The sequence below is a fragment of the Ooceraea biroi genome, chromosome 1 (genome assembly GCF_003672135.1).
Source record: "Ooceraea biroi isolate clonal line C1 chromosome 1, Obir_v5.4, whole genome shotgun sequence".
NCBI classification, from domain to species: Eukaryota; Metazoa; Arthropoda; class Insecta; order Hymenoptera; family Formicidae; genus Ooceraea; species Ooceraea biroi.
The window spans coordinates 2,118,349-2,142,200 of record NC_039506.1 but is presented as its reverse complement, the minus strand read 5'-3'; the positions used below and the strand labels follow the sequence as shown (position 1 = coordinate 2,142,200).

The following is a 23,852-nucleotide window of genomic DNA, read 5'->3' as shown; positions in this document are numbered from 1 at the left end:
TACAAATCTGTTAGAGAAAGAGCGATCAGTCAATCTGTCAGCCTGACGTGCGACGTCTGCTCGAGGGATCCTCGTCGAGGGTCGAAAACGAGCCATTGTCAATCGACCCCTGTGGACAAGTCTGTTAAATCCTCATTAGAACTTTATCCATCGTTGTGTTTGGCTACTATCACTAAACACTCGTACGACTTTCACGCTTGTCGTTTCAACGTTCCGAAATTCAGGGCATCCCTGAATCCGCAAAATGTCTCGATTTTGATTTTCTTGCAATTAAGCAGAGTGAATCTCTCCACGTCGAAGCAATAGGGATATCTCGGAGGACATTTCTTCTGCTGCAGAAGAGAACACCCTGTACACTTATAGGACAGTCTTGCAGCTCTCATTCTCTACCACTTCCAGCCGGGCTGCGGGTTTCAGTGAAAGAGGTGAACGTATTGTTTACCGACGTTCCATCCCCCAATGGTTTCATCACCAAGCGGCAATGTCAGCAGAAATGGCGTTGCAAATAAAGCGAGGGAAGGACCGGGGTCGCAACGTCGCGTCGTTCGATTTGTTCATGAAATCGCGCGTTGCGTGTCCGTATTTCCAAGTAGCGGAATCATCCGAGCGTTTTCGCGCGGACGAAAGATTTATTCGCCGCCGATGATAGGGGTTGCGATTAAATTTCGACGATAATTTGTACCGCGTGTTCACGTTGATACACATGTCTCGTCTATTGGCAAGATAGAGTTAAGGAGAGCGACGAAGGCAAGGGAACGGAGAAAGGTATTTGTTGGTGTAAAGAAGAATGGAAGACTGGGGCGTTCTCTCCTGATGCTCGGGCCTCCTTCCTCAAATGAAATGCTGAGATTGCATGTTGTGTAAGGTACGTCTGAAGATACGTGAGCGAGTACTCGCTGCTAATCGTAAGTTTCTTGTTACGTGGCTCTCGCTGCGATCGTATTACTTCAAGCGTTATATGTATACGTACCTACCAAGCGGATCAAACCACCACATTGTATTCCACCCTGGAAATTCGTTGAAAACAATGAAAACATCTATTCAAAACTGTAATCGGTAAATGCGGCTTTACATGCGCAGGACTTATTTTCTTCTTCAAAAGACGAAAGATGAAATTGGATTGCGTATTGTGTAACAAATTTTGCGACATGAGGTCTGAATTTAATAGAAATTTCACATAAAGTATCGTCATCCTGCGCTGAGAAAACTAATGGATTTATTTTCAATCAGTGAAACTAAAATTTATTGGATGAGAGGAGACACTTTGGTGAGAACAAGTTAAAAACAAGACTGGCTATGATATATTTGAAACTGTCGGCATCGACATTTATTTATAATAAGAAGTATAATAATTATTCTTTTATATACATATGAAATGCAACGAGAATTAAAACATTCTTAACTCTTAAGTCGAATTGGAGGTAGACCGATCATAATAAACCCAATACAATCCAATGCGACAAAACAATAACATATGCGTCTTACGCCACTTGGTATCGGGAGCGTAGCTTTCGCGTTTCAATGTTGCAGCGCGTAACATTTGCAAACATTGTATCGCATAATCTTTCTTGCTTATTAAACATTCGCGATAACAAGGCCTAGCGTTCAGAAATGTATCATAATGCCGATAAAATTAACGTATCACAACGTATTGTCGTTCGCGGTACGGTATTAGTTAGCTTCTCTTTACAAAATATGCATCACAAAAATTTATGCCACCATAGTCGAATAATACGAAACTAACGCAGTTTCGAAGGAAAAACAATATTTAAAAAAATTCAGCCATGATTTTCATGATAAAAATGAGCTAAGAAAGAATTTGTATGCATATATTAAATTTTGGAGAATATTAAAAAGATAAAATATTGATAGATTATGAGAGAGAGAAACGCGCTGTTGACAACACGTGTGAAAATAGCTGGCGATTGTATATGTAATAAAAACTGAACGCTATTCCCCCTTTTCTCCCCCTTATGCTTAAAATATTTAGTTGAAATAATACCAATTTTGCAAAACATAAACTGAGAGAAATGTATTTTTAAATATGCACACACATATTCACACGTTCATGTACATCATGCATTCGTGCACTCATTATACACACACACACACACACATATACACATGCACGCAATCGCGTGCACAGATACATGTCATTGTAAATTTAACTCTTAATATATTTAATTTGCCATTTTGATCTTAGAATGCGTAAAACCGCTCTTTAAGATCTGCGTTATTCATTTTGTTAGCTGTAAACAAATTGTTTCTTTTCATGTATCACGATCTATATCTAATAATTTGTCAAATGTGTGTCACAGATGTGCGTCAAAGATTAAATATACGATTGAAAAATAAATAGCAGATTATACAATATTTAGCTAATTGATTAAAAATATTGCCGATAAAAAATATAATCGATTAAAAATATATCACGATGTATGAATATTTAAACGTAATACACATAATTCAAAATTATATCTGTTTGGCATTTGTAAGTGTTTGACACATGTAAAAGATGAAATATAAGGTCCGAAACAGACAATATTACCTTTGCAATATTGATTAACGATAAATACATATATCTTTTTATCATTTGTATGTGTTGCGTAAATTTTACTAATTGCTCATGAAGTTTGCGTTTCATCTTTTTCACACATGTCAAATACGTACAAGTCTAAAATTGCCAGACGCGGTTTCTGCATCACATTGCACGAATATCTAAATATCTGACCCAAAAATACCTAATAATTATAAAGATAAATGTCACAATATACATGATGATTGACATATTAAATGTTTATCGAGCGCGAAAGCTTTCGTATAGACGCGGCAACAGATATAACTAAATCACAGAATGGAATGCCGCGAATATGAAGACAAAATCAGGAAGAAGAGTAGCAAAATGATATGTAATCTACGCTCAAACTCGTACTCTCTCTCCTGTCGTATATTCAATTAATAATTAATATAATTTAGAAAATAAGTCAGGAGAATAGAGTTCTTAATTGTTAAACGTAAAGACTGGTGAGTAAAATGTATTGACGACAAAGAGACATTTCATTGGTACCGCAAACGAAATTGCAGATTAAAATTCCAATAATATTATAAATAACAAATCACAATAAAAACTGTTCGTTAGGAATTATATAACAAATAACGTAACAAACAAGATATAAATTTCATGATGGTATGTTATGTAGCATAAACTTCTCATTGCTCAATTTGCGCATTTTTTACTTTTGTTCGTATAATATTCGACGAAGATGTATCTAGCCTAACATGTACATTTATATATTACGCGGTTTTAACTAGTTGCCTTTTTAACCTAATGATACTTTAGTTACACGAAGAGTAACTGCTTATATGTTTATGATCAGTTTGGCAATCAGGCCTCCAGCCTCCGGTTACGATTCGAAGAAAATCATGAAACCGAGCGTTATATACACCTATAGCTTAAAATGTGCTTAGCGCTTAAGTCGCGATTGGAAAACTACTTCTCACATTTTCTTTGCAGTCCATGGTCAAGCTGTAAACAATCGTTTAAATAGGTTATATGCGCGAATAAAATTTAACTCTTGAGACAAATTTAAGCTTGATTAATTAAGATGTGTACTCGACATTTTGTTCCAAACTTTTATATTTTAAATATAAAAATCAAATAAATGAGTCCAATGCAGTTAAATTAAATTGTATCAACTCGATGTCAGTTGTTTATCTATCTGAGTTTAAAGATTGGAGAAGATGTTCTTTCATGATGATTAAAGTTTCACTCTACTCGTATGCGCAAAAGTGGTAATGAAGCAGTCACCTAACTAAGTATACAGGATGCTTGGAAAAAAGTAATAAACATTTCAACACAAGCTCTTAGAAGAAAATCTTGTCTTTAAATTATTACCTAAGATGTATGTATCTATTTTATGCTGTTAAATATCTAAAAATTATATTTAATATCTTAAAGCAAGTCCAGTTTTTTATAATAAAGCCTGACAAAATGTTGCGTAAAAGTTTACAACGCGCAATGTGCTACATCTCTTTACTTTTTCCAACGCGATGCACAGTGTGAAATCGATTTAATACACATATTATAGGATATATACAGTCTCAAATAAAATATCTTGAGAGAGAGATCTTGCTCGATCAAATTATACTACGCGTCGCATCAAACTTGCGTTCATTATGACAAATTTATTAATTGTTCTCACTCACCAATGAGCCATCGACGTAACGAGTAATTTCTCAAGTCCAACAAGCGCCTCCTCGGCGCTGTCGATGTCACAGGTAGACTTCTGGACTCGCGGGTGCTGGTTGGTGTTGCTGCTGTTGCTGTTGCTGCTGATGCGGTTGTTGATTTGGAGTTGCTGCTGTCTGATGTTGCTGCTGTTGTTGCTGTTGCTGCTGCTGCTGCTGCTGCTGCGACGTCTGCTGTTGATGATGGTTATGATTATGATGATGATTTTGCCTCGTTCTTAACATCTCGTATCTTTGCTTGTAAAGATCACGCTCTTGCTGAATCCGCGCCAGCTCGTTCCTTAGGTGCTGAAGCTCGTTCTGTAGGTTCTGATTGTTGGCCTCGAGCTCGTGGCGTTGTTGCAACCGCTTGCTACGACAGTTCTGAGCGTAGCCGCGGTTCTTCAGGGTCCGCCGCTTTTGCTTCAGCCGCACGACCTTCACACACAACCGGGGATTTATATAATCGACAGAATATGTCGGTGGATTACATATCCGCGGCATATTTATTGCTGGAATTAGAGCTGATGTGTAATCTCGATCATTATGCTTTGATGTATCTTGACTCGCTGATGTTACTTCGATTTCCAATCAATTTATAAGAAGTCAATTATATAATGTACTTTTGCGATTGAACAGAAAATGAGAGACCTGACTCACCTCTTCCCGCGGGGAACCATGGAGGCGTTTGTTGAGCTCGCGTACCGAAAGCGACATCAGAAGTTCGTCGTTTATAACATCCTCCGGAGCGCCATTCGAGCCATTGCAATTGGAGTACAGGCCATTGCTCCCACGATGAGGCGGGCTAGGTCCACCACCGCAGGAACTTACAGAGCACACACTCAGTGGTCTGCCCGATTGCATCGGTATACCCTGCATGCTGTCCTCCATATTCGGCATCACAGTCCCACCCGCGGGAAGCATCGCGCCTCCTGTGCCCGGGCCGCCATAATATTCCAGATGACTCGACATCGCCAGGTATCCACCTACGATACCAACATACATGCGATGGAAATAATGAAACAGACGCATAGTGCCACGGAGGAAAGGCGTTGGGAGAGGAACGAAGAAAAGGATCAAGATAAAATATTCTTCAGGATTGAGATGTAACACAAATTAGGTAGACACAGATAGATGGGAAATGAGAAACGCATATAAGTACTACCAGATCGTCATCATGCAGCACAACTTCGCGATTGACCATGCTCGCGATACTTACTCGTGTGCCTGATGGGTCGCGGCAGATGTTGCAATTCTTGGAAATGGTGATGCGTCGGCGTGGCCGACCAAGACTCGTGGTGCGGCTCCGAAGTTTGCTCTTGGAGGCAGTGAGGCCTGAGGTCCAGCGGCTCCTGTCTCAGCGATTGCGTCAGCCAACCCATGCCGCCCGCACCCACCTGCATCTCCTCGTGCACCAGAGCCGTCGGCTGTTGCAGCTGCAGCAGAATGCCACCGCGATCGCGGGGATCGCGCGCATCCCGGGGATCCCGGGAGTCACCGCGGTGCAGCTGCAGCGGCGGCGGCGAGGTCGAGACCGGCGGCGTATCCGGCGGCGTACCCGGATGCGACAGCGTAGTGAGATGCGCCGCGGTACCCGGCGGCGCTTTCACCAGGACGCCGTGCTGCACTTGGATGTGAGGCTGCCCGTACAGCGGATGCGGCTGCTCCAGCTCGTGCGCGGGCGGCGTCAACGGAGCCAACGTCAGACCCTGTGACTGCACCTGCCCGGGCAGTTGCACCACGTTACCGTTCACCATTACCGCCGGTGAACCCATTCGCACCTACAACGCATTAATTCAAGCCGACCCTGAATAGCGACCCTCGAAGGAATAAATAAATAATTTTGGTGCCATTTGTAGCAGTTTATAAAATAAGAGTTTGCTGGTTACAATACCCGTGAGAAGTGTCCACGTTGAAAACATAGTGTTACTTTTTTTACTTCCTGTTAAGACGAAAGTAAAATTTATCATTTGTCGGAAAAAGTACATTACAGAAAGTACATTATAGATGATCTTTTTAATAAAATAATGTTCACATCTTGTGCGTGTGTGTGTAATAAAATGATAATAACTAAATACATTACGACCAATTGTGCACCAATTATTTAATCAGAATTAGAATTATATGCGTGTATTTTTCTATATTTTTATAAAAAGATAAAATGTTCGCGAGTAAGGTCATATAAGTTGCATTTTTCACTGTTAAATGCGATATTACATATAAATACTGTATTTTTTATAAAAGAGTAATCAGTGTCAGAGAAATCGCGATTGTGAGATTTTATGTACATACAGTGAGGTACATGTTTCGCTTACATGCAATGTATGCATTACGCTCTGCATATTTTGAATGATAATATGACACACAACTACACATTTATTTATGTATATGTAAATTATCTACATATTTTCATCTTGCTTTTTATGTGCGAACAAAATTTTAATTAATTAATAAAACTGTTAAAAAGAATGTAACACGCATTATAAAATTTATTTCACTGTTTATGCATTTGCGACCGTAGCATTGTTTCTTCTAAAAGAAACAAACTATAACAAAATAAAATATGTTTCTGATTTACTTTCCATGATAATATGTACAAATAATTGACACTTTAAAATATTTCCATCTCTCTATCTATAAAATATTTACATCACAGCTGGCATACATTTTTCATTCATAATTAAAAAACAAGCAAATTAAAATAACACACAATTAAAAACACGTAGAATAGTTACTGAAGAATAATAAAATTCATCGAATATAATGTATGTAATGACAACACATGTGTCTACATATTACAACTAAAATAATCTAGATCAGACATTCTCTCGTTTCGTAATAAATAAAAGAAAATTTGCAATGAGACTTACTGTTCGACTCACCTCTCGCTTGACGTCGGCGGGATCCAGATGATCGAGGACAAACTCTTGCACGTATTCCCTCGCTAAATGGTCCTCGGCTTCCATCTTAACCTCGTCGACCTCTACCTCCACCTCCTCTACCACGTTAGCCGCAGTCGCATACGTGAGCGTCTCCTGACCGTCGCCGTCGCCGCTACTGCTACCGCTGCCGCCGCCGCCGCCGCCACCGCCACCGCCACCGCCTCCACCTCCGCCAGCACCAAGACAACTCGTCACCGTCGTTTGTTGCGTCGTGACCACCTTTTCGATCAAGCACCCCGCCGGAGGAAGCTAGACGGACAACGCGTCGGCCTCCCCAGGTAAAGGGCAACTTTGAGATTCCGAATCTCGATAAAATTCTTCGCAAAGGTTACAATAGATCGCGGAAAAGGCCAAGAAACTGGCCGCTGAAGGACAGAATCGGGCGCTAAGTGGATTCCTCAGATGACGTGAGTTCCGATTCCCCGTTAATGCATATTATGGCGTGTGACTTCTGCTTTTGGCCTGCCGATTCCTTTGATTGATTTCGTTTCTGATTCCGGTTCCAGTTCCGACTCAAACAATGAACAATTTCGTCCTTATGAAGAGATCACTTTAGTAATCTCTGAAGGAACAGACAACGGATTGATTTTGCGCGAAATTGGATGGCAATTGGATCAAATAATTTCGAGAAGACGTGACGGCTTAATGACTCATTCTCGTCGGTTAAGCGAAGAGATTAATCTCCGTTGAAACTTCGCTTCGCGACAAAGTTGCTGCAAATTACGATTGATACGAAGCAATAGTTTTTATGTTCACTATCAGACACTGCGCGTCAATCTCACTCAGTTGCACTGTCAAAGTGCACCGACAATCACTGACACACAAACACTTTTCTCACTAAAAAGCGTCCACTTAAAAAAAAAAACTTGAACTTTAAATGATCCTTTCGCAAGCGATTCGTGATTAGATCATCACGATTCACGGATATCACGATCCGGAATCAATTCCGTAATTCCTGTCTGTTTTATTTTCCTCTCGCGCTGTTTAACAAGTCCGAGAAGCGACGGAGATCTCCCGATTAGCGAGGCATATCGTAAATCAGGCGCTGCCGACTCCACCCCCGAGATCGATTCGCGTATCGAACGCCGTCTTGTCAATCCGGTGCACGAACACCACTACGATTTTTTTCGAACATCGCGCTCTCAATGAAACAGGCGGAAGCGCAATCGACGGACGAAAGGAAAGGGAGAAAGGGAGGAGAGAAAAAGAGCACACTTAAGGAGAAGGAGAAAAAGAGATCGCGTGGCAGACAGCAGTAGATACGCCGTCTGAATGGTGACTGGTCAGCCGTATGCTGACGATAAGTGCGGATCGTGCGTTCGCGCGCAGGCAGTCACTTGACGTCATGCGCGGGAGGCGTGGCCGTCCGCTGTTCGGTCTTCCAGCGAGCTTGGCGATTGGCGCGTTTCGGGGTGCGCCGCCATTTGCACACTCCTCCCACGTACCCCACCATACCAACCAGCGGGTGTAAATCTCACCCGTTGCTGTGCCGCATCCGCGCGGATCCGGTCACCCGGGGTATCCATTAATTTCTAAAGTGATTATTATAATTTTTCAGGAGCGCGATCGCGCGAATCCTACACTCGCACCTCTCCTTTACCCTCTTTCTTTTTTGCCCCTCGCCTCGCGCTCCGTGTCTCGTCGCCATTACCGCTTCGATGGGCCACCCGCCTCGTCTTCCTTCATATTCCTACAGGATACCGTATCGCGGTTTTTCTCTTCCTTCTAAAATTCAATTTACCGGCGGTCGGTACGTGTGACCTTTTATCTAGCGACAGCGATCTCGGTCCGAACAGGGCACGATTTTCCGCGCGGCCCGTGGCCGTGGTCGTGACCGAGGGGCGGGGGTGGGGACCGGGGCGGATCACAGGGGTGTCCCGTCTACGACACGACGCCGAAGAGGAAGAGGGCGAGCGAGGCGCAAGAGAGATAAATAGGGGTCGGAATGGGTGTCGGATCGCTGATCGTGTCCCGTTAACGAGATATTGCTCCGCGTGCCTGAGCTCGATGCGTCCGGAAGAGAGCATCCACGCCTCTCGGGATTTACAGCTCGTCTCGACGATGTTGCACGGTTTTGCGATGTCTCGACGATGTTGTGCAGGTCGTATCGTCTTTTACATGGCCGACGAAATGGTCGCTTTTAACATTATACTGTACTAAACAATTATTGTTATTAATTAATTGATAATTAATAGACGAAAGATCATCTGCAGAAAAATATTGTCTTTTCTCTTTCATGTATCTGATCAAAGATACGTCATTGTATATTAAAGATTATACGGATGAGTGATATTTTGAAATAATTTAAGATGTATGCTTAATAATTATAATATAGCTTTGTGTGTGAGAAATAATGTTATTCTTCGATCGGCAAAACTTAAATGCAGGAAGAGAATTTATGCGAAATGGGCGCAAATCACAAACTCGCATCTAAATAGGTTTCCACGGACGTCTACCACAGCCACTCCCTCGGTTTTAGCAGTTCATACTATACTCCGTATCCATTTCTGGAACACCACGACTTTAAAATGCTTCATGAATATCAAATCTCCTTTCTCTTCCCATGCGCCTTGCCACATCCTGGTCTTCAACTTTTAAAACGTCGCAAAATGCAAAATTTGCCCAATCTATAGCATTCTACCTTGTTCCAAGTACACATAATCCGCATTTCTTTTTGTTCCAAGTAATCATTGCGGACATGCGTTTAAATTCTTAGATTTATGTAAATAGAGTAGATAAAAATGAGTTTTGATGAAAAGATAACATCAGGTATATATTGACAGTTCTTAAATAAAAATTAATATATAAAATATAAAATATATTAACAGTTCTTAAATAAAAATTCATATTCAAAGTTCAAGAATTTATGATTACAAGAAAAGTTGCGGGGGAAGTAAACCCAAGTGTAGAACAAGTAATTTTAATAGATTTTAATAGATTTATGTTACATTCTCTCTTTTTACGAGAATAATCTATTTAAAATTATTCTATCGACAATTAAATAGTCTAAAAACGCTTAAAAGTACGGCGAGGATGTTTAATCTGGAACTTTAAGATCCATTTCTGCTTTAACCGAACATAGGAAAGTGACATAACTTCGACAAGATAGAATCTTCATCGGTATAGACATCGTCTGACATCGTCGCCGTGAAGAAGTCGAAACAGTGATGAACGAGTAACGATAGGTTTGGCCATTTTGTTGAGCGTGAGGAATTTGTCGACGCTGCAATTCAACATCCTTCGTTCGCCGTTTTCTTTCCGCTCTACCTTCACCATTCGTTCGCGTTCGATATATGCGCGCCACTTGATTTCTCAGTATAAGGGGTGTCGGAAATTTTCCACTCGCTGATACATTTTTGCGTGCGATGCGTCGTTCGTCGATCGACACCTGTTTCCTAATATTAACGATAATTCATGTGTGAAACAAAAGTATTAACGCAAAAGATTTGTTGTGTTTGTATACTTGAAAGCAAAAATTTATAATATTTGATTGGTTTTAGCACAAATGCAGAATATATATATTTCTTTTTAAATAAATTAAAATTATATTTTTATCATTATTCATATGCATATTGAGTTGAAGTAAAATAGAATTTTTTTAAGTTTTTATCTTTCTAGCGCTATTTTTTTAAATTTAACCAATCGATCTTGGAAACGTTGTTAGGAAGTGACGGACCTGGAACTTCCAACTTTATTACGTGGTATAGAACGAAGTTTTCTCCCATGACTGATCATCGCATCTTCTTCATCGATTTGTGTTAAGTTTTTTTTTATTATTATTCTTTTATGTCATTTATTTGCATTAATTTATTCTTAACTTTGCACAATTATTTTCTCCCGTTTTCTATCCTCTCTCTTCTTTTAATTTTTATGAAGGAAGTTTAGATCAATACACGTGTAATTAAATTTATTATATAACAAGGAAGACGTGTAATTATCATTAATCTTGTTTGAATCATTGATATTTTTTCTCTTGAAACAAATTCTAAAAAGATTGTTACCCAAAATTGCTTCGTGTTCAAAACCATCACCTCCCTCTCTCTTCCTCTTTTATATCAAACTGATAATCGCATGTGGCAGAAACTGCTTTTCCGGTCGCTATTATTCTCCCATGTCAGGAGGTCGAAAGACCAATCTATTGGACGTCCAGCGGAACTTGGTCTGGCTTGGCACCGCTTGGCATTGTGCGCAACAAACTTCATGGCGAGATTTACGACGGCAATTGCAATCCGAAAGCCAAACAGAACAAAAATTCAGATTTTTTCAGGCCGAGTCGCATCGCGTTTCCCGCATTGGTTCCCTAGCTGCCTTGATCTTAATTCTGAAAAAAAGATTCATTTGACGTTGCCACATTTTTGGCGATACGACAATGTCAAATTGATGCGGATTAGTAGATGTCGCAATTAATCTAATAACGCACAGTGAAATGAAACGCACTAGTTGATAATCAGTGTACCATTCTATGCTCTCTACCATCAGGTCCTTCCATTAATTACAACGCAGTCGCGTGCGTACACCCTTGTTGCGATTCGTTATGCCCGTTGAAGCGCATAATTGAAATTGCTAATAGCGTAGTTTCCTTGACGCAAAAACCAATCATAATTTCTAGTACAACAACTCGATTGTATCAATCAATTTCGAGTCGAGTCTGAATTTCCGCGAGCCAAAACTCGTCCTATTACAGTCCTATTTGTCACTATAATCTCAGTTCTGTATACCTTTTAATTTTAATAATAATAATATTCATGAGAGAGAAAGAAAACTCCTTATCTCTCATTAAATTTAAGTTAGATGTTACGTGAACGATAAGATTAGTGTTACAATTTAATTAAAAACTGCAAGTTTATCATAAATAATATGCAAACTCGACATTTTCTCTTGACAAAAAATTGTTTGTCAAAATCGTGAAATAATATGAGGACCGGAAACATAATACACGAAAAGCATGAAAATCGACACAAAATCGAGGATAACTCCAGATTAATCTTTTCTCCTGTAAATTAAAAGTCATCAGCCGTGGCTGGCCTTCGCGGTTTCTAAGAAGACTAAGTTTATGGAGGAATTTCAGGATGAGGCTCACAGGCGAGATTAAGGCTATGGCTACGGCCACGAAATCGGGAGTAAAGATGGTGGAGGACGCAGGAGGAGAGAGGAGGAATGAGGGAGAGTGCTGAGCCAGCATAGCCCGCTTGCCAGCCTGCACATCGATACCAACCAGTCAGCCGGCAAACCAACCTACCTACCAATGAACCCTCTACGGCCGATAGAGGAATTTTTCTTTTCAGTAGAGATTCTTGTACACTGTACGTGTTGATCCAAACGCGATCGGCATTTTATCGTCGTCATTAATACGCCTTCTTCGTATCGATCATTAATCGCCTCAACATCATCATCAAGCGTCGAAATCATATGGAACGCTCAATCATTTCAGTTTTGTATTATTTCCGCACATTGCAGATGATACGCAAAATTGGGAACATTTATGGTATCCATAACAAATCCACGTGCACATTTATAGTTGGCGATTAATTTTCTCTGCGACTCTTAGGAAGACGCCGAAGACTTTTACTCTCGTCCAGTATAAATGTTCGAGTGCATGAATGTTCTTGTATACCAAATTCAAATGCCCTTTAGGAAAAATGAATATGTGTGTGTGTGAAGCGATTGTTATAGAATAATTTTATATGTTATCTCACGCCATGTCAAGGGGATGTTAAATGAGACACGTGATTTTTTGATACCCCTTGTTCCTCTTTTATAAATTTTTTTTTGTTTTGTGATGAAGATCACCCTGTGTAGCAATACCACAAGAGTCCAAGGTTATCATACGATAACTACATTATCACATTTCTCTGTCGCAATGTTACTTTTAAGCCTATTTTAAACGATCTATAATTTGCGAGAATCCGATAGAAAATTTTGAACTCAGTTCTATAATTTGGCTATTGTGCGACATGGAAAACATTTGGGGAACACAAGTGATATGGATCTATTAAGCCATTTATTTTCTCTCCACGAAGAAAGTAATACGCTTCGCAATATGCATAATAAAATGGCGGATGTAATAACGACAGCATGCGATTTAAGATTTTAACTACGTTAATGTATGCATATAATTTTGTTCTCATAAATTATAATTATTTTCAATTTTTAACAGCAAGTATTATCTTAATTCTGAGAATACGCATGCTCTAATACAAAAGTTAAATAATTTTTAGTTATAATGTATTTTCATCAAATTATTGCGCGTATAGAGATATTATAACAAGTCACGATGACAAGAATATAAACAAGAATAAAAGAGCAGTGGTGAAAAAATAATGCATATTTTCACACACCATAAATAGACTTAATCTGAATACGTATTGGGTAAACATAAAATTTTTTGCATCTAACGTTATAAATAGGAATATTTGCGCCTGATCGTCTAAGTCAGACTTTAGTTTTACTTCCGCTATGGAAAAAATCCACGATGATCCGTGGTGACCTTGCATACGCACATATGGCATGAAACTGGGTAATGGCATCCAAGCCCGTGTTAAATTTTTGCTAAAGCAGCTGCATTTATCACTAGAAAAACAACTCGCTTGCCGAGCTAGCATTATTTGTCGCCCCAACAATCACTTTTTTTACTAAAATTGCATACTGGGCGTCTTTGCATCATTACAAAACGTTCCGCAGCATTGCTAATTTACAGCACAGACTGTTTTCAATTTCCCATCTGTATGCAGAAAATATTCAATGATTGATATTTGTCAATGTCACAAGAAATTTATACATGACTGCAAATCTCTTGGAGGACATTTCCTCGACAATCGACGATATCCAGAAGGATTTGTCACAAATACTCGGCGATTATTATCAGCGTGAATCTTGCAGTCGCGGTGATCGAATATCTAATCGCGGACTTGCAACCCCCTACCCTTTCTTTGTGCGTCTCCGTTTCAGAGAGCAAATAATCCTCGAGTTATTTAATCGTGTGTGCATGTATGTGAGAGTGTGATCGGCATGAATGTGTGTTCATCCACTATTGAGACGCTCATTTGTTCCGGGCGCGATGACAGATGACAATGAAGTAGAAATCGCGGGTACGCGAGGGGGAGAGTAATCTGTTTGCCATTCGTGCCTCAATTATTCCCGGATCATCGGTATCGGGCTTCGAAACAATCAAATGCTATTATCCGCTTGGTCGTGATAAAAAACGTTATCAATTGCAACTACGGTGGAGCGATCGAATGTTTAATCGCCGAAAATTATAATTATTGTACAGTCAGAACTTTGTTGACGTACCGCAGTCTGTGTTCAATTTTTAGATTGCCCCAATCTGTGGAGATGGATAATTTGTCCATTCTTCCGGCAAAATGTAATATATATTTTTGTTAATTATTAGAGAAAAAAGATATTCTCGAGATCTTTTTCTGAACATTTATATAATAAAAAAAAACATTCACCGGATAACTGACCGTAAAGCTTTATGAATTTCCGCACCTCAGTAATAATGAATGGACAAGAGCTGGACGCGTACAAATCATATATCAGAGGAAGGGAACGTAAGAAGGAGCGGAAAGAAACGGCGGGCAGTACTGCGGAATACTGCAGGAGTCGTGAACTGAAGAATGGCAGGCCACATTTATGGAATTGCGGTCGGGACAGGCGCGCATTTAGCGATTTCCGGCTCGCGTCGGAAGTTCCGTCATATTTGTCACCCGGTCGATTATTAACGGCGTATTTTTATTGTTTCACCGTGGCGAGAGGGAGGACGCGATCGCCGACGCAGAAGGCAAGCTTTCGAGAAGATCGCACAATTGAACGCACCCTTCTTTTATAGCTATTAAATTTAATAGCTGCCAAGAAACCGCAGCGGGTGGTGACACTTTTTACACCTCTTATCCCCCGCTTCGTCGTCGATAAACGTCCGTTAGCACCCCGCTGGCTGCAACGATGCTTAATTTTCGAATTTGGAGTCGATTCAAGCGATTGAATTAGCATATGTTTCTTACTTATAATTAAAATTCTATAAATTCGTAATAAAAATAAACAAATAGCGAAATAAAACCGAATTTATATTAGCGAGGTAAATGCGTTCGCAATTATAGCGAAAGAGAAGATGTTCTTCTGGTATAGAACGTGACATCATAATTCAACATGGCTGCGTCTCGAGATCGGCAGCCGTAATCTCCCAAGTCATGTATATCCGCATACGAGAGTGTGGCGAGGCGATATAAATCGCTGTGTAAAACAACTCTGGTTAATCGGGATAGGCGGCTGGGATGCGCGATGGTGTCTATCACGGGAGCGACACGTTATAACTCTCTCTTAACGATATCGCGCGGTTACCTCGAATCGACTCCATTCGTTCGTCGCGCATCGCCGCGAAGGGCTTCCTGGTAACGAATTATTAATAACCGGTGCGCAACGCGAGTTGCCTTGTCAAGCCAATTGCTGACCACGGCGATGCAACGAGAAGCGTGTCGCGTCGCGTCGCGTCGCATCGCGTTGCATCGCATCGGATCGCATCGCGGCGATGCGTCGCGGTATCTCGAAAATGGCGACCTTCGTGCACCCGAGATTGCACGCGCGAGGACATTTTTGCAACGCTCTTCTTGACTTCACAAGCAGGAAGAGGGAGGAGGGTGTGTATACGCGCGCGCGAGCGAGCGTATGAGTGAGTGAGAGAGTGAGAGAGTGAGAGAGTGTGAGAAAGAGGGAGAGGGGGGGAAGATCAAGTGCTTTGATTCAAAGCTATACGATACATAAACTATCGTTCGAGAAAAGAAGTTAATAGCAAACGCGACCCCATTTACACCAGAGTTACACCAGAGCGCGTATGTAAATAGGTGATCAAACCCTGATTGATTGTGGCGGCTCAATGACGTAACCTTCGCACGAGGAACGTGGAGCTTTTTACATGGATATCATGGACATAATCTCTAAATGCATAACACACTATCGCAGCAACAGGCTGCGCTTTACTATGCGCGATACGCGCGCCTTGCGTGTATGTGTGTGTTGGCATGTCAACTTCAATTTTATTATTAGTGCTTCGGCACGTGTAGTGCTCGGTTAAGAAGGCATAATTTTTTTGGATTGCGCCGTTCGATTGAATCCGACAAAGCGATCCGATTCCGCGATGTTTCTCGTTGACACAAATGCCTATTGCGCAAAACGAGGATCGTCGCGGTAACGCGAGTGAATCACAGCAAGGAGGCAGAGCTCCCCGGGTGTCAGGTCGCATCTGGTATCTGCAATCAACACTCACGTAGCTTCAGTGACGTCACGTCCGGCCGTGTGTGCCGAATAAGCAGAAACCGCGTAACCGAACTCTATCCGCGGGGAACGATTTCGAAAAAAAAAGAAAGAAAAGAGAGACACATCGCCGCGCGAAGCACGTGTCGCGTCGGAAGACACGTATCGTATCGGAACGCGAGCATGTTTCAACGTTCAGGAAAGAGAAAAAAAATGAAAGAAACATGGGTCGACTATTGGTTCGACTTTATTGACTTCAATGATCACATTGAAAGACGATTTCAAGATTGTCTGATAAATTATTATGCGAGGAACATAAAATCAGATCAGATTCCTTTGGATATCTTCTCAAGTCTTTAATAGATGTGCAAATTAATTTGCTTTTTCGAAGAAACTGACCCTTTATTCATTTTCTTTTTTTCGAGAGGAAATTCATTAATTGATAGATTAAGAAAAGTATTAGAAAATGATGGCAAATATTTCGAGATTTATTATATTCGTACATTTATTATATTTATAAATTTATTATTTTGTATTACTTATTTATAATTCTTTTGGTAATAAAGATTCAATTTCTTCAAAAAGAGCACCAAATTAATTTGTGCACTAATAACAATAGCAATTATAAGGAATTATTATTGGGAATTAAGAGATAGTGTGCGTGCAGTGCAAAATTGCTGATCGAATTAGTTATATAATTCCGAAACTTCGATCCACAGTGATGATATCGATTTACGTTAATCTCGTTTACGACCAAGATCACATCGTCCTCATTGAACTTCGAATCAGAACGTACATTGTAACACATTCGCGGAGATAAATAGTCGCTTAGATGTCAAGGGTTATCCTAAGAAGACTTAAAAATGATTGACTTCTTTCTTTTTGGCACTCATTACATACACACACTCACTCTTCTCAGTAATTTCAAATATCTGATCTGAAAGCTATTTATAATTAAACTGCATGCGTGCAAAATGTATCAATTAATCTTCTCATTAATAATGTGCAATAATCCAATTACGCTGACGCAATAATACCATTTATTCACGTCTCCTTGGAAATGTATATGTAATAAAATATTCATTATTTTCAGTCTACGAGATGCAGGTAAATCCATCAGACGTACTTTTGTACTTCTCATTTTTATTTATGCGAAGCGAACACGTGTACAACACATGCACATAGTTTTTTTGTATATTTAGACTGGCAAAGTACGGATCGGAAAGTTTGCGGAAGTGCATCGGTCCTGATACCAGCTGCCTTCATTCAGAAGCATGGGGTAATCAGCGCGAACACCGTCGAAGACTCGCGAAGAAAGGAAGTCGGACAAATGACGGGGCGGGATCAGCGGGATGCTGGAGTTCCGGTAATACGCCGGGCGCGTATGGTCGGTAGGACGAGAGGTTTGAGCGCCACGAGTCGAGATAGGGGCAAAGGGTTAGACGAACAAACATCGTTAATTTGCACGCGAAAACCCGCTCTCCGACCCGGTGGAGGCCAAAAGGTCAACATTACCGCGGTTACGTGTATACACGGCAAATACTCCGCGCACCCCGTGGCTCGTACACGTTCACCCCGGATTCGACGCTGAGTCTTCAGTCGCTTCGAGCCCCGATGGACCCCCACAACCAACTTAATTGTCTAATTGGCAAATAAATCTCATTGTTTCGCGATCGATACGTGCCGCCTGGCTTAACACGACCGTTTTTTCCTTCTTTTTTTTTTGAATTTTCAACACCGCAATTTGCGCGAGTGCTCCTGAACGCAGTCGAACGATTGAGATGGATCATGCTGCGAACACTTGACACCGTGGGTGTCACCGTGTTCCTTCGTGGACCCATCGATCGTACAGGATATCGTGTATTTGCTCAAACCGCGAGAAGAACACCGCGCGATGGAACTCTTGAGGTTTCACGCTTAATCGGCTGCACATTTCGAGCGGAAACTTGCAGCCGCCGTTCCAGTAACTTTTGGGATTTGATTGTGACCATTGATTGAAAAATCCAAAGCGTTCTTCTTAACTTGATAAAATTAATAAAGATTGAATAAAGAGAAATTATCTTCTTTTTTTCCCTTTTTCAAGTATCTTCTTCAATTTCAGAATAATAATTCCATTTTCTGCATTGACGTGCTAATACATATCTACAATGCGCAACTTTTTCAAGATTGGATTATATAATTTCATTACATAATCCTCTTTTGTCCAAAGACGCGCGCCGCGTAAAACGCGTCGCGATACGTTTTATCGCACGCAAGTGAACGAACGGCCTATGTATGTATGTACAATGCAATTGCTGAAATCCTCTCAAGATAGTTAATCGCATTTGATTGGAGAACGAACTAGTGGTATAGCGAGCTGGAAGGAGGCAGAGTCGAACGATTATCGAACAATAGTTTGTTAGTGAGGTCCGCTGGCTGTATTGTTCTCCGAGAAACGTGGATTCAGCTCGAGTGCGCGAATCATTCTGTTTCCACATGTAAATCGTACGATACACACCCATCTTGTAGAATCCGCGAGATCATTTTGCATCTCTCGCGCGATTCTTTCGAGAGTAATCGATATTTGAAGTTCGTCATCTTTTTCGAATCGAGTTACGCGATTTTTTATTTTTATAAATCGGTCTCATATCATATTTATACATAATTTTTATACATGAATATACATAGACAAATGTTTCCCATTAAAACATTTCAAGTTCACATATATCGATATATATCGATATACACGATTGAAAAATAGCGGTTTATATTTTTTGTGCAGTTCGTTGTTTCGAAGGCCCCGCAATCAATGGCAAATGCAAACTAAATCACTGAATAATCACTCCGAGTTGGTATATCAAATTAGTGATCAAGAATTAACCACTTATCTGTAATATTTTCAACTTGCTTCACAAGTATTGGATTCCTGAGCCGCAGTTTCAACTCCAATTTTCCCCCTGTTGCCTTTCTGCCATCCATAAGCTGAAACATGAAACATAAAATTTCTTATATCTGCAGTATAATGTGAAAAAAAAAAATAAAGTGTATTTACTGGGAAAGAGTCGTGTATAGCGCACTGCAATTCTAAAGGTTGTAACTTGACTGTCACTGTACCAAGTAGGCTATCGCTCCGAAAGAAACCCCTGCAATGTTGCAAAAAGACATCATAAATGTAGATGAAGTGGAAATTTATTCTTTCAAAAGGATTATTTTCGAAAAGATTTAACCATTAACGTTGTTACAGGTTGCTCGCGTAAAATTTTTAAAAATGCGTGATACCTAATTAATCGTAATTGTACATACACGTATTCTATTAGACTATAATAATTTTCAGATATATTTATTATTTATTTAACAAATATTACATTTAAAAAAAAAGAAACACACATATAATATATATGTATGTGTGCCATAAGAATCTCTGTAATAAATAAATAAAACAAGCTGCAAACTTTACAAGGATTATAGAGGTATCGTACCTGGAATGAGTGCAACACAAGATGGAATTCAGCGAGCACCTGCAAACAACGTTCTATTTTTCGGGTATATACTCATTGCAAATCTTTCTAATATTTTAATAGCATAACAAGCATGTACGGGGCGTTTAAAACCAAGAGGAGAGGAAGAAGAATACATCATGCAACTGGGGTTAGTAGTATCTCATTGATGTACGTGGTCCCAAAATTTAAATTAAGCTTCGAATTAAACGTTAAACACTGCTGGCAACGCTATTAAATTACCCTTTGGCCCAAACTTCACACTTCAAGGCATGTCGTTTGAATGCTCTCTGACATTGTCTCGAGGTACGATTTATGATCCCAGTCAACGGGAATACAGCCTCGTACTCGGGATTAGAAGTATCTTTAATCGTTGATGTCCTATCCGTAGGGTGGCCATCTGATGGAAATGGAAACTCAAATATAACATACGTGTCCGCTTCCCGAGGATAATTAATTCCTCTAATTATGGAGATTTCGATATCGCCGTCGTTCAAGTCTGTACAGCTCCTGACAAAGAAAACCAATTTTCTTTATATTTATTTGGAAAAAATCAGTGTTCTGGTTTTTTGTAATTTCTCGATAACAATTTTTCTTATATAATCTCATCCTTTACGTATGTGCTTGCACAAGAAAAGAAATGAATGTGTACTAACTGTACTATTTGATAAGTTTTGATCTGATAGTGATGCTGTGGCGGTGGCAGTGAGTCGCGTTTCCGCACTCTTAACATATCCAAGTCCCGCGTGTAACCCAGCGCGAGTCGTTCCCATCTATTATATCCGGGTACATCTCCCAATGCTTTTGAATGGTCTCGCGTGGACAAGCAGGACTGCGAAATTAAATATTAAAAAGTTGCAAAGATTACTGAATAAAAATTAATGATACGATTTAACACAATGTCAAATTTGCTTTTCAATAATAAAACGACATTCCGTAAAGAGCATTATTTGTTACCTTAATCTGCTTAATTAGTTGCGTTTCAAGATTTTCATAAATTTGTTCATCCGTTCCACTCGATCCTTCTTCGGTAGACACCACCACAAAATTTTCGTCTTTCTGAGATATACTGAGTTCGACCTTTTCAAGGGGTGACAACGGGATGGAATTCATGTCGACGGGTAAGCCAGCTCTGCTGGCTTCGATCAATGATTGTATCCCTTTCGCTTGTCTCAAATAATCGCGCGCTAAATCCATGTCTCCGTCGTTCTTTGCATTCAGAGCGGCTTGCTTTAACTCGCGCTGCCTCAACTGCAATTGCTGCGTTTGCTTCTCCGCGCGCGACGTAATTCTCTGTTTTGGTTTCGGTCCTAATAGAGGGCAAAGTAAAAGATGAAATTACGCAGGCATTGCTATACAAGAGCATGATCGATAATATACGCAGAGAGTAAGAAGTCTCGTCGTTTCTTACCTGCTCTAGGAGGTGGAACAGGTGGTTTTGGTTGCGCAGGTGTCACAGCAGCAACATTTTCAGGTGGCTTGGGTGCAAGCGGTGCGGCAGCATTGTTGCCTTGCGTGTTGGTCAATGGTGGAAAACCAGGCGGGACAGGAAGCTCGTCCAAAGATATCAGCTTTCCATGTGCATGTAACTTAATGGCGTCCTCGAACTGCTTGCAAATCCTACCGTACCTGCGTGCCTTGGAAGTGTTACCCTCGGTTTCAGCAACTACCTTCGTTCTCCTGTACACCTCGAGACGCTCCTTAAGGGCACCCTCGATGTTCTCAGGACCATACTTTGATTCGACCGAATTGGCTTTCAACGTAAGAATTTGTACGTCAGCATTGTTGATAAATACAAGTAAAATTTCATGTCTGTTATGTATTTCTTCACAGAAAGGCACAGATATCGATAATACACAACATATATTTACAATACTGTCGATAAATATAACAATAACTTTTATGAGGAATTCTGTAATCCAACTTGGATATCTACACCGTACCTCCAGGCGACGTGTCTGTAGTTTGCTGCTGAACTTCACTCTCTTCCTTCGCCGCTAGCATTACAGTACCTGTTGCCTCCGCAGAAGGCAGAGTTGGAGTAGGTGGCATGTCTGATAGATCGAGCTTTTCTCCTGCAGCTACCGCAGCGATGACTATGTCGAATTGTTTCACAGTCTTCACGTATTCTAACGCTTGCTCCTTGTTGCCCGCCTTCTTCCAGGCAACCGCTGCAATCTTGTATTTCTGCTGCTGTTTCTTCAATTTATCCAAAGCCTCCTGATCAACTGCGGTGTCTGCTGGAGGTGCTTCGGGAGGACCATCGGTTGAGACCACGTCTGGGGTAGCAGGTGACTCGATGGTCTCAGTAGGTGATGATGTTTCTTTTGCTATAATAAATACAGAAATATGTCCATAAAATAAAGATTAACATTAGATTCAAATTGGATCATATCATCCAAAATGATATAAGACAATATGAGAAAGAAAATGCATTACTTGTATCTTGCACTGTAGATTCCGCGGTAGCTGAAGGAGGCAAAGGCGGAGGAATGTCAGCTTCGCTTATGCCTTTGCCTGACTGCACAGAGGCCAACATCTCCTTCAGTGTTCTTACACCCCTATTGAACCTTCTAGCCCTGCCAGTTTCATTTTCCCTCTTCGCCTTTTGTTCAGCCATCTTGTAAGTCGTCAGTCTTTCTTGCAGCAGTTTGACCAGTTCCTCCGTCGAGCTATTTTCCTTAGATTCAGGTTTGTCTTGTTCAGCTTGTCCCTCCGCCAGAGTTTCTGGCATTTCTGTCTGTTCCATGATTTTGTCTCCCGTGAGCATCTGTAACTCTTTCTAAAATAACGAGTGAATTAGTACTAGCGCTGGAAGATTTACAGCAGAGGGTCAGGCAAATTTCATACTAATATTTTTGTACAGTCTAGTATTTTTCACTCACCAGTAATACAGGATCATCATCTCCTTCAGGTGGTTCCTCATCTGAATTTGTATCCTTCATACAATCGGCTACCATTGCATCCAAATTTACATCAGTGGTTTTGCATGCAGCTGTAACATGTATATATGCGTGTATAAATATGTAGCATATATGTACGTTACATACATGTATACAGAATCACAAGCCGAGTCTCTGCATTTCAATACACGTCTCCGTACTGTACAATTCGATAAACTTCAACTTACCGCTGCGTCTACTCTTGTAGCTCGTATCATTACCAGCAGCTAATGCAGCCAATTCAGCTTCCAAATCCTCGTCATCGTCGCCATCATCTTCCATATTACCGCCAATGTTATCCATATTTATATCAGGTACTTCAAAGATACCGTACTGCATAAAGTAAGCATTATCAGTGAAAAACTGGCAATTTATCACGAGATATGATTTATAAAAGCTGAGGTTAACAGAAAGGCGTCACGCTTTATGTACTTTAAGTCATAAAAGCTAAAAACAATGTAAATATAAAACATGGAATTAAGTACAAGTAAAATTTAAAAAATGGGCAAATTTGGAGAAAGGGGGCCCTCCCCCTGGAGAGATTACATCGAATATTCATCGAAGAAATAATAATGCGATACCTGTTCCAAGCCACCGACTGGTCTGGGCCGTTTCGCTTCTTTCTTCTTGCCGAACATACTGACACGTCAATCACGAAACAATGTCTAACAACTTGGTAGAAAGATTGAAATACAAAGAACTGGAAACTGACAGGTTACTGTAATTATCGCGTACTATTACACATGCATAGTTATGACAAGTACGAGGATACAGTCATCGCTATGACGCCATTGATGTTGCAGCTGATCCCTTAACAAGGATCTACCCTTGATTCCTGGCACCCCGGGTTAACATTTTCTGTAGCTCTTCAAGACTTTCTTTGATATGTTTTTTATTTGGTTTAGAAAATCATATCATTTTTATATTTGTTATTATTATTATCAATACTTATATGTATATCCTCTTTTTAGTTAATATCATTTGGAGAGAGAAAGAGAGAGAGAATAACAAAGCATTTG

The 23,852-nt window shown here is 40.4% G+C and overlaps 2 protein-coding genes and 1 long non-coding RNA gene across 5 annotated transcripts; 1 reads left to right on the top strand and 2 right to left on the bottom strand.

Annotated features, from left to right (window-relative positions):
- Window positions 1–1,302: 1,302 nt before the first annotated feature.
- LOC105280299 (transcription factor mef2A) lies at window positions 1,303–7,337 on the bottom strand. 2 transcript variants are annotated; one of them, XR_002193355.2, is made up of 4 exons: window positions 5,447–6,657; window positions 4,888–5,213; window positions 4,207–4,665; window positions 1,303–3,526 (listed from the first exon to the last, which is right to left on the bottom strand). XR_002193355.2 is itself a non-coding variant. In XM_011340729.3 (4 exons), the coding sequence occupies exons 1-4, from the start codon at window positions 7,191–7,193 to the stop codon at window positions 4,273–4,275; spliced, it is 1,365 nt and encodes a 454-aa protein (XP_011339031.1). In that variant the 5' UTR covers window positions 7,194–7,337; the 3' UTR covers window positions 1,303–4,272. The 2 variants fall into 2 exon arrangements, 1 of the variants encoding a protein (XP_011339031.1); XM_011340729.3 differs by adding an exon at window positions 7,110–7,337 and having other exon boundaries at window positions 1,303–4,665; window positions 5,447–6,008.
- Window positions 7,338–7,342: 5 nt separating this feature from the next.
- LOC105280301 lies at window positions 7,343–19,217 on the top strand. Its single transcript, XR_003406431.1, has 2 exons — window positions 7,343–7,447; window positions 17,618–19,217. It is a non-coding gene; the product is annotated as an uncharacterized LOC105280301 (long non-coding RNA).
- Window positions 19,003–23,649, bottom strand: LOC105280302 (coiled-coil and C2 domain-containing protein 1-like). Of its 2 annotated transcripts, XM_026968905.1 has the most exons (12): window positions 23,415–23,649; window positions 23,022–23,166; window positions 22,777–22,886; window positions 22,331–22,673; window positions 21,835–22,221; window positions 21,303–21,644; window positions 20,849–21,201; window positions 20,548–20,723; window positions 20,135–20,401; window positions 19,874–19,912; window positions 19,447–19,537; window positions 19,003–19,376 (listed from the first exon to the last, which is right to left on the bottom strand). In XM_026968905.1, the coding sequence occupies exons 1-12, from the start codon at window positions 23,469–23,471 to the stop codon at window positions 19,257–19,259; spliced, it is 2,430 nt and encodes an 809-aa protein (XP_026824706.1). In that variant the 5' UTR covers window positions 23,472–23,649; the 3' UTR covers window positions 19,003–19,256. The 2 variants fall into 2 exon arrangements, with proteins under 2 accessions (XP_026824706.1, XP_026824708.1); XM_026968907.1 differs by lacking the exon at window positions 19,874–19,912.
- Between the last annotated feature and the right edge of the window lie 203 nt (window positions 23,650–23,852).